This window comes from Pyrgilauda ruficollis, unplaced genomic scaffold (genome assembly GCF_017590135.1).
Source record: "Pyrgilauda ruficollis isolate IOZ18807 unplaced genomic scaffold, ASM1759013v1 scaffold70, whole genome shotgun sequence".
Lineage (NCBI taxonomy): Eukaryota > Metazoa > Chordata > Aves > Passeriformes > Passeridae > Pyrgilauda > Pyrgilauda ruficollis.
The window spans coordinates 825,048-837,093 of NW_024528822.1; the positions used below are offsets into that span (position 1 = coordinate 825,048).

General features: G+C 36.5%; 1 protein-coding gene across 1 annotated transcript in view; it reads right to left on the reverse strand.

Moving 5' to 3' along the window:
• RYR2 (ryanodine receptor 2) overlaps positions 1-12,046 on the reverse strand; it is a 384,205-nt gene that overhangs the window by 217,251 nt on the left and 154,908 nt on the right. The window contains exon 9 of the mRNA XM_041485449.1: positions 719-818. Coding sequence (XP_041341383.1) covers positions 719-818 — 100 coding nt within the window. The remainder of the gene's footprint in view (positions 1-718; positions 819-12,046) is intronic.

Sequence of the window (12,046 nt, forward strand, 5' to 3'; positions counted from 1 at the left end):
CTTTAACCTTCTTTAGATTCTACTACAACACCCACTCAAAACAGTTGGTCTGCAGGAAAGTAGAAATCATTAGGCTTTACATTGTGACAGACTTTTCAGAAAAACGTTGTTCTTCTCTGTGGAACCAGTATGGCATAAATTCAGGGATCCTTGTCCTTTCAATGTTAGAAATTACATTAAAACTCCTTTGTGACTCCTAAATAAAATAAATAGTTCTGGAAAACTGTTCTCTTTCTGTCTTTACCCTCCTTTTGTTTTTCTTTCCAACCATATGTTACCCATAAAACTACTTCCCATCTTCACTCTTAGGATCTCACATCCTGCTTCCAAGCCTCTTGCCCATTTTTTACTCAGTCTCAGAAACATGTAACCATGACTGCATACATCAGAATAATTTGAGATAATATCTTAAACCAGGACCAAAATCCATTTCAAAAAACATATTAGGAATGTTATCATATCTTTAGCAAAATGAGATTTGAATGAGCTGTTTAGTATTCAGCAAAAATACATAGAAAACTATCAGTGTTACTTTCAGTATAACCTTCCCTCTGTTTCAGAACAGTTGCGTGTTTATTTATTTATTTATTGTATTCAATATTTACATAGGAGAAAACCACTCCCACACTTGGCATAATAATTTGATTTTTTTACTCTCTTGGTTTTTTGATTTCATTTACTCTCAGTCTTTCAATAATTAAAGTTGAGTCAGCCTTACCTTGGGCAACTTCACTTCCTGAACTGATTGGTGCTACACTCCAGAGTGTCTGCTGGAAGGCTGCATCAACATGCAAGCTACCATTGCCATAGGAGAGATGCTAGAACCAGGAAAGAGGGAGGCTTTTATTTGAGGTTAGTTGAACATCTCATTATAGTATACAATAATAGAACCAAACATTCTCTTGTTTCTCTCAAACATTAATTCTTCCCATTGACTCTATAAGTAAACACAAAGTTCGACCTGGGTACTCTTCAAGGGACATTAGAAGTAAAGCTAGAATTGTAAAGTATATTTGCCTCAAAAAAACTAGATAGGAACGGTACAGAACACAGTCAGCTGCTTGGTATCATAGACTGACTGAACACTCTGAAGAACTAATTGTTAAATGCTGTGGGGTTCTTACACTAGTATTCTTCCTTCTACATACAATGGGAATTTCCATGAGGTTTGAATATTGGGATATCACCCTAATTTGCACTTCAAGCGTAACTCACCACTTGAATTTTTTTTTTTTTTTTTTGCAGGTCACTGGCTTCTTAAAACTCCCATTAGGTAAAAGAAATTATGTAAACAAACTATTGACTGTGTAAGCCATTTAAGAGAGTTGACAAAATCTATCTTGAACAAGGTTCTCAAGATTCAAGCAAAACTGAAACCATCTTTCTTCTGAAGGATCACCTCCTACTTATGCATTCAGTGGATACTTTTTGGCTGGGTTACTCCCTACCTTCTGCCAACATTGTAGGTCTTTGTCATAAGTGCAACAGGTGCTGTCTTTTCTCAGAAATTCTGTGTGTATGAGTTCCTGTTAGTTCATTGACACAGTCTCAAAAATTCTTATCTCAAAGCATCTTGTATTGCACCCATGTTTGTCCCTCCCACACCTTCAGCCAGTTCTACTGTCAATGCCAAACAACATAACCTTATAGAAGATTATGGAACCAAGCGTTCTGTGAATAAGCAGCTGTTTTGAAGCATACTGTTTATCTTACCAGGTACTAATTTTTCAAGTGCAGTAATATTTAGATGCTTTCTTCAGAATTTTATTTTATTTTACTGGAAAGAAACTCTGTTTATAGAGCAGTATTGTCCTCTGTTTCCAAATGCTGGGACCAACATTAACAAATTCTGGGTAAGCTAATTAATGACACAAAAGACAAAAATGTCAGTGGAAGTCAGAAGAGGGTAGATTCTCATGACATGGGAAGACTTCTGTCTTCCTGACTGCACACCTTCTGACTGTACAGAAGTACCAGAAATAGCACATCTGCTCATTTAGAAGGGTCCCATAACAACTAATGGCCTACAAAGTAAGAGTTCTCACAAAATCCACATTTGCACTGCACCAGTGCCATTCAGCGCATCATGGAGAACATTAATGAACAAACAAGTTCTTTGCCTTTTACTCTTCACTTACTGCAGTTATATAACTTAGTGAATGGCAGGCCATGATGGGAGATCAGGATCTGCAGCACAGCTCCAGCTCTGCTTTTGCCCTGTGGGCCTTCATTTTGTTAGGGTTCTTCTAAGATCACCACATAGTTCCAGTGAGTGACAACAAGCAATTCAACCAAAGCAGGAATATTAATTTTCAAGGAAAACACATCATTCAGGATAGACAAAAAAGGAGAGCTCCTCTGTTGACTAGATCTGCTATCAACAGAGCACTTCTGTGTGTTCTGTACATGTTAATCAACTTACTTTCACACATAGTAGTATCAATTGAATAAGTGTTACATTTTTATAGAGAGGACACTGAACAAAAAATACATTGCTGACATCTCTCTTTAGAGTATTTGTACTTTTTATCCATTTACTGGATTCCAGTTCCGACTCTAATCCAGCTGTCTCAAGGTGAAGCACCAGTGAATTATAATTTTAAAAAATATAGTTCAAATGATACAACATATGACTTACAAAGCAGAGTATATTCTGCAATTCCCTTCTTATCCTCATTTCCCTAGATTCCCTACAGCATCCTTAAATTTACAATTGACAGCAAAGGTCCTACCATTTACAATTCCATAAACTATGGTATTCACTCCCTGGAACCATTCATAGAAAATGGCAAAAGAAAGCTTTTACCATGTAGAGAAATACATTGTTAAGGGATATCCAAGAATTCAGTTATGTCAAATGTATTGAAAAAATCCCAAAAGATTAGAGATGACAGTATTTATCCTGGCATTGCCTAAGTTTTTAGTGCTAGATTCTAAAAATTTCAATGTTGTTTTAAAGCAATCTGCTGTCTGTCAGTAACTTACTGGAGTTTACCTGCTTGGTTTTGTACTTTCAGCACAATAAAGCTGTCAAAATGAAACTAGTTTTGTAACATGATGTCCAGGACATAGACATAACACTCAGACTGGTGCTGAACAGCCTCCATACATACTGCACAGATATTTGATACCTGGCATATCAGTGCATATGGCAGAAGTGGAAGGCTACCATCAGTACATAGCATAGCACATCTTTTGGGTATGTAGTAACATTTGAAAAGCAGAAATATGTTGGATTCAGGAATCCTGCTGTCCAGTCTAATCTTCATATGGGTCTTCCCCACTACAGGCAAATAATATATTTTCTGCACTGGTTCAAGCAAAGAGCTGGATTTGTCTTCCCTGCTGATAGACTGATAATCTCCTAAACCAGCACTTAACCCGCAATAGGCTTTTGATCACTTTTCAGATTTAAAGACCATATTTTATGAATATGGGTTAACACTATAGTCCACAGGCAGTTTATCTCAAAGATAAACTTCAAGACTCATCTCTCAGAATACTGCAGGTCTCCCAACTGAATTTAATAACATATTGTAAACTCTGTACTGCTCTGCAGCAAAGTAATATAATCATAACTCTGTCCCTAGGTCTTCAAAAAGAACACGGTGTATTTAAATTCACTGAAGAGCTTGGGGATCAGATGGTAATTTCCACAAGAACCTTTTAGTAGTGATTGCTGCAGCATAGCTGCATTTTTTACAAGAGCTCTGAATAACTAGAGCTTTTAAATTTCACAGTCTGCATGAAAGTTTCTCTTCTCCAAAGCATGCATATGTGAAAAGACAAAAATATAAAGAATGGAAAACTTCTGCTTCAGCCTTCCTCTTGGCTAAGGTGTGCCAATATTGACAGTTCATCTAGTAATATCTATTTTTATCTGCAGTTTGATAACTCTGCCTTCAATCTCAGGCCATTTGAAACTGCAATAGCTAAAAAAACCCCAAAACATTATTTACTGGTAGATTTCAAAAACTATGTATAAAGCATTGCCTTTCTCAGAATGCTTAAGTACTGCACAACCACAGCATCAACCACACTCCTTCAGATTTCTTAGTACCAGCTGGTGCAGAGATAGATGGAAGATATTTCCTTTCCTGTACACAGACACACTGACAGCCCTTGATTCCTGACTTAAAATTATACACTGATCCCAACAGAAAAGCAGTTTCAAACAATTTAGGCACCTATCCTCAACTGACCCAAGAACCTCTGAGATGTTCCAAGTCTTAAACAGACACCATTCTCACAACAGGTGCACAAGAATGCACTCGTAACTGTAACTGAAGAAAAAAAAAAGTAACCAAACAAAACAAACTACAGTCCTTTTAATTTTTTTCTTTTTTTAATTAGGAGGGGAAAAATTTGCATGAAACACCTGATGAATTAGCAAACTTCAGTAAAAATTCAAAGGTTAAACTAAATACAGTCTCTAGAAACAAAACTAGTTTTTAACTTCCTACTTATGACATGTCATCTCTATTAAAATTGATTACCTGAGTCATTTAAAAATTATTCTGTTACAGAGACTTATACTGAAACAGCCAAAACAAATACTAATATTTATTCACAAGAAAGGGAAATATTGGACAAAACTAAAAGTAATAAGTGTGTCACAGGCATATTTTATGAAAAATCCGTTTGCCAGGATCTTTTCTCCTGAGAAGCTTCAGCTTCTCCATGTTTTGCTGCTTTGGAGAACTGTTTACCCAACATGTGAAATTGTTTTTACTTGATGACCAATGACAGGCACCTGTGCCGAGGCTGCGAGCAGTCACAAGATTTTGTTATTCATTCCTTTCTATTCCTTTCTAGCTTTCTGATGGATCCTTTCTCTCTATTCTTTTTAGTATAGTTTTAGTATAGCATTTTAATATAATATCATAATATAATAAATCAGCCTTCTGAAACACAGAGTCAAGATTCTCATCTCTTCCCTTGTCCTGGGACCCTTGAACACAACCATATAAGTGCATCTGTGTGAAGTTTTTATAGAATTAGGGGTTTGTGCTCATGTTTTATAGTGGCAATATATTTATATTCATTGAAACATCTATGAATGCTTTGAAAAAGTTTGAATGGGTAAACATACACTGCTAAACAAAAAATTAGTATCTAAATTTTGATCCAAAGGAGGCAAAGCCCAGGAAATTTCCAAATGGTTTAAAGTACTAAAAAAATCCTGGTTTCTTTACTTTTTTCCACAGTGCTCAAGCAGTTGGCCCACAAACCCAAAAACAAAGGGAATTTTTTCATTGATAAAGACAGAAAATTACAGCAATATCCTAAACGATTCCAACTCCTTCATTCATCATAAATTTACCATCGGTAAAGGGAGAGTAGAAGGTAAAACCCACAGATACTCAGAAATTTACCATTACAATGAAAACCATCTACTCTGCTGCAGCACAGCTGAGCATGGGTAATTGCAGATGCATGGCAGGAAAAGCATAAGGTATCCACAGAGGGTAGAAGGGGGTAGTTTGCATTCCCCCTCTTCATAAGAGCTTTCCTTCTGCACTGGATCATGAAAAGCCTGAAGCACATCAGCTACGTGCTTCCAAACAACAATCACTTTGCATGATTAGTCACAAGAGCTTTCATTAACAAAGCATTAATTCTACAGAAGCAAGTATCAAAACTTAGGAAATGTCAAACTAAGTACCCTGTGGAAAAAGAATGGCTTCTACTGAGCACATCCCACTACAGTCTCCATCTATCAATGGCATGATACTATTTTTTGCACATGTGCTGCCTCGTTGTATATACAGGATAATGGAGCTCACTTTGTCAACAGCTGCTCAGTGCTTTGTTTTCTCCTCAATCTTCAATTTGCAGCCTCATGCTTTATTCAATATAGTCAATTCTTCAAAGCTTTGAAAAGAGAATTATTAATTTCCTCATAGGTTTTTCTCTTGCACCAATTACAGTATTTCACAAAACACAACTAATATTAATGGTTTCATTTTCTCAAAACCCCAAAGTAGTATTGTAACCCATTTTCCATTGGGGAAGGGAGGTACAGAGATTAAACTAAGAAATTTTCATTAATCTAGGATGCCCAGGTTGAGGTGATTGCATTATATGTAGTTTATTGAGGTGAATGCAAGCCACATCTTGCATTCACCTCAGCTGCAGCTGTCAGGATTGAGCAACTCTGAGGTTTCAACCTCAAATAAAAGAAGGAGATGCAAAAGACAGAACTCTGGTACAGAATATTCCCAGTAAGGGATGAATAGTGACCACTTGAAAGCAAGCCTAGTATACAAGATCATCTACTCAGCAAACTCCACAGCAGAGTCTGGTACAGAATCTAATTCTTCAGGAAAATAATTGTACCAATACTCCAAATGCAATTTCCAGCATGAAATTTCATCTTCAAAGTTGCTTCATACCACAGCTTCCCTGCTACACAACCCTGACACATCCACTGAACTTTTATCATCACTAAAATAGCATTCCATAAAAAGCCAGTGTGACTGTACACTTAGGAGATGTCCTAAAAATACACCAGTACCAAAACTTTGCATTTTTGAATGCCTGTGACTATTTAAAATTTAAGAAAATTATTTTTATTTTATCACTTGTATGCAGTTTTCCTAAATTGGAAAAAAAAAAGTCAAAAAAGAATTCCACCATTACAGCTCTCTACCTGTGGTTCATGTGGGTAACTTGAAAAGCCTTTTTCAGACATTTCCTTCTTATACTACTATAAAAATCATGACAGGAATTATCAGCATACTGCATGTAACTGCTGTGCCTTAGTACAATGGGTTTCCTGGATATCATCTGGCCAAATAGCTCCAGGCATCTACCACTCTCTTTTCCTTTCCAGATCTTTACCCCAGTCTCACCAGAAATTCTTCTCTGTGAGGGTGGTGAAGCACAGGCACAGGTTGTCCAGAGAGACTGGGACGGCCCCATCCCTGGACATGTTCAAGGCCAGGTTGAATGGGGCCCTGAGCATCCTGCTCTAGTGGAAGGTGAACCTGCCCACAGCAGAGAGGTTGGAACGAGATGATCTTCCAGGCTCTTTCCAACCCAAACTTAGAATCTACGAATTCTATTCCATTTAGCCAAACCAGCTTCCTGACTTAATTACAGGCCACATTATCACCCAGAATTAGGATCTCCTCCTACTTCAAAAGGTTCTCCTTAGACCTACAAAGCCTAAGCAGGGTCTCTTAGCTTTTTTTTTTTCTTGCTCAAGCTCCTCCTCACCACATCAGCCAGCATCAGACTTCTTTCCAGAATCTCACAACTCCTAACCCTCAATACCCTTTTCATTTCTTGGCCTTCCTCTTCATCTTTGTCCAGCAGTTGGGTTCTCCCCAGAAAGTTCATTCCTCTACAGATGTCTCTTGTCATCCTTCATTTCCATTCTCATTCTACTGGTTTTTGTCTCAGTTTTCTCTGCCAAAACCACACAGTTTTTCTATCCTAAATTTTGAACACAACTTCAACCAGTGGGTGCCTACTCTTCCCTTGTCACCAGCTTCTTATCCCAGACAATTTGGATAGTCCCTTCTACCTGCCTGCCTTCAGTTGACAATCTTTTCAGCCACTCATCAAGTCCCACTCACTTTCCCTTCTTCCCAATTCAGTCCCACTCCTGTCACTGATACATCACCTGCCTTTTGTTCCTCGTACTTTGTCACAGCTTCTTCCTCCACATATCTTAAACGACAGGAGATCACCAGCAGCACACACACACTGAGTTCTCAGCTGTCAATACAGTGCCTGGCTTCATTCCTGCCTTGAGCAATCCATTTCAAGGAATATCTGCTCCCACCAGGTTGGCATGCATTTAATTATTCACTGTAGAGGGAGTTTAAACAGTTCATTAGCACACAGGAGGTGCTAGCTTATGTAAAATAGACAAAGTCATCAGACTTCTACATACTCAAAGAAAATTTAAACACTCTTCCCTGGTCATGATCAAGCTCCATTGTTTCAGGAGAACATTTCTTTACTAAGCTGAACCAGGGAGAGGTTTGTTGCCTTTTTTATTCATTTTCTTGGGTTTTTTTGTTTGGTTTGGGGGGTTTTTTTGTTTGTTTGTTCATTTTGGGTTTTTGGGGTTTTTTTGTAAGTTACCAAGAAGTGCACAAGAAAATTACATCAATTTTCTTAATTAGTGGCTTTGTTTTCTTCCCTGTCTTTGAACTCAGAAACATCTTATCCCTCCTGGATGAAATGAAAAAAAAAATTACCTCAGACTGATTAAAAAAAAAAAAAAAGAAAGGAAAAAACACAGAAATAGATTCTACTAATTCTAGTAAGTGACTTTTTACATCACATGCACTTGATTATAAGCACTTGGAAGCAGGACTCCATAAGGCAGAGCAGCTTGACAACCTTAATTATTGGAAAGACCTACCAGCCTCCACAATAACATTTCAAATCTTTGTATAAAGGCTCCATGGGAACTGCATTATGATCAGTGTAACAGAGCAGCTCAACACTACCTCAGTTGCACTAATTTCAGATTTGCTTATGCAAATTAAAATTATTCTTCACAAAAACCTTTTTTATAATTTTTCAACAAAGGGAAATAATGGAATTGTGAATATACACAGAAGAAACTAAAGTCCAATACTTTATTTATAATACTTCATATTATTGAAGTGTCATACTTTCAGAAAAAATGTGAAAGGGAAGAATAATTATTTTTTTACACTTAAAAAAAACCCCTCACACACTGCTGTATTTCCTGACTACTGCACCAAGAAGCAATACAGATACTTGGAAGCTGTTCCAAGCACATGATACGAGAAATAAAACTAGGAGCTGAAAATAAACAACATATTTGATGCAAAAGGATACAGAAGTAGTGCCTTTGCAATACTGAGGAACCTCTCCTCCTTTCCAGGAGTAGTGTCATATATTGACTCCACCTTTAAAAAAGTTCAAGCTAATTTGGATGCTATTATTTTTGAAAGGGAAAGCTGCCATCAGTTCCCAATTAGTTTCTTGCTGGTTGTCCGTAGCCAAAAAAAAAAAAAAAAAAAAAAAAAAAAACAATAAAAAAAAAAAAATTTCAAAATCAAATAAATGTCAACGCTTGTTCACAGATCTGCATAATGAAGTTGCAGGTCTGCATTGCAGCCACTGAGACAGTAACTCAGTAACTACATATAAACCACAGGGTATATAAAACTGTTGTAACATACTGAAAACTGTGCACTGTAGATTCAAAGCTGAGGTGCTTCCCCCTCTTTCCTGACTTCTCAGCCAGAGTTACACCAACCTGATGGATACAAATTTTCAGTTTTTACTTCATTTATGCATTTTGTATTTCAGCTTCATGTCTAAGGACTTCTTCTTGAATTATGTTTAAAAGCTATTTAGAGACTTCATGAATTTGAAAGAAATTGCAACTAACTAAACTTCTAAGCTATTGAAAATTGGCAGTATTGAAAGCAATCAGGATATGTAGTTATCAAGAGGCATAGGCAAAGCTCAGTGCTGAGGTAGATACTACTATGTACAATTTGGGGAAACATGCTGGAAATATCACATCTGTTCTTTGTCAGGCTGTACTGCCTCAAGAAAGGAAACATAGCAACTCTGTCTTGAACTTAAATGGTGGCAATATTTATAGCAGAACATCTTTTTGCTCTATGCTAACAGAGTTCAGCAGAGCCAAGTTCTCCCTCTGAAATATCTGGCAATAGCACAGCTCAGACATTATATAATGCCACAAGCACTTATGTAAGTGCTTCTCCTCAGAAATGCTACACAGCATAATAAGGATCCAAAATCTCATTGTCTAGGTAGATAATGAGAGTCAGAGCAAGTGAACAACTTGCCCTGGGACATTGCTGTGAGTCAAAAGCCAAAATCCACCTCACCGGACATTTAGCTTATCATTTTAACACTGATCTTCCTATCAGTGTTAAAATCTTCCTATAAGTTTAGTACTTGGTAGGTGTAAATAGAAAGATAACTCTTTAGGGAAAAAATAGAGACAATTGTCCCAAAATACTTTATTTTGTGGAAAGAGGAGAAGGGGTACTACAACAAAGTCCTGATATTTTCTTAATGCTTAAGAGTGCTGCCAACCAAATGAGGTTTAAACAAAAATCTACTGATTACACTGAGATCATAAAGTGTCAAAGACAATGTTAAATTAATTAAGCTAAAGCCAGACAACTGGAAGATGAACTTAGGAAGTTGACATAGTTCTCTCCTCTTGCATTATACAAATTCAACTAAGAGCTGACTACATTTTGAAAAAGCCATGCCCTATGAATGAACTCTTTTCATCTGTTATTTTTACACGCACATCTTGGCCCCAGGATGGTTAACCTATTTTTCTTCATTCAGAAAGAATTAGCAAATTGCTTGAAAACATAGAGCAATACTGCAATATACAAAGATGACATCCCAGTCCTATTCCTAACAGCATAGTTACATAAGACATTTGATGGAGAACTTACATTTTCCTAAGATTTGAACTGTAGAGTATGCAACATACAGAAACCTAACCCTCAGCATCCTGATGGACATTATTTTCTGTCAAGGAATTCATATGAGGAATTCCACCCCCTTAGAAAAAGCACTCCTCAGCTGGATTCAACAGAGCTTATTTGGTCTCACTGTTGGAGCAGATTCACAAAAATAACTTAATCTCTCCACAGTCCTAACTTTACAAAAGATAGCAGTTTCTCCATTCTTTTAAGATTTGTACAAAATAGCACCTACAACACGACACTGCACTCAACATGTAAACAATGAATTGTGAATATTTTCAAACTTATATCCTTTTTTAGTTATCTTGGAAGCAGCCAAATGGATTAAGACAAACAGCTTAAGACAGAGAGACAGCTTTCATGAAAAATATTGGTAACTCACTGATTATTCTTTATCAACTGTTTCAGTTTTCATGAAAACTTCACTGCTTTATTGACAGTGCAGAAGTACAATTACTGAACAGGTAGCAAAGCCACTAATATTTTTATGATTGTGGAGCTACATAGTTTACCTGCTCTTAATCTAGTCTTGAAAAACATCTGATCATAAAAATATGTGAATGCATGTTAGAGCAAAGTTAATTTGCTGAATCCTTGCTCCATCTTACTGTCAAACCAGAGGTATATAACTGAAATAGGATTAATAACTATTCATTACAATCTAGCTTTAAAACACTTTAAGACTTTAATACAGTGTTATTTCTCGCTGCACTGAAAATATTATTTATTTTTAGTATATTGATATTTTGCATGGAACACCCAGTACATGCATTAACACCACATCTTAAGGAAAATCAGTCTCTGCAGACAGAATTGTGCCTCTTGCTGTATAAAAGTACATGTAATAGCCTTGAGAATCAACAGCTGAGGCACAAAACCTAAATAATAGGCTGAGCTGATTATTACTAATTAGAGGCCAGGATGTGCCTACACAATCTGTACCAAAATTCAACTTCAGCAACTCAGTTCAGCAATTCAAAGAAATCCAATGTCTTTGAATAAAACCTTTCCATTAATTGGATTTCTCAAAAATTCAGTTCACAAGAAGTTGTTTTTTCACTATGTGTAGTTACAATTCTCTTAAAATTAATTATTTAAAATAATTTTTAAATGCAAAGATGACCAGAAAGTTTTCAGAATATCTAATTACAAAAAACTAATTAAATGAGCTATTGAGCTTCTAATTAGAAGTTACAATTATATTCTAACAATTGTATTCTCATTTTCCTATGTGTTTCCAATAGAAGGGAGAATATTTTCGATTTTATACATGACATCTTATTAAACTACTCACTTTTTTCTTAAATACTTTTAAAAATTTTTAAAAACTCATTTTAAAGCAGTGAATAATAGAGAATAAATTTTAATGTTATATGCACATTTCATAGAATCATAGAATACCAGAGCTGGAAGGGACCCACAAGGATCATCAAGTCCAATTTCCTGCCCTGCACAGCACCATCCCCAAGAATCACACCTGTGCCCAAAAGTGATGTCCAAACTCTGTCAGGCTTGGTGCTGTGACCACTTCTCTGGTGAGCCTGTTCCAGTGCCCAACCACCCTCTGGATA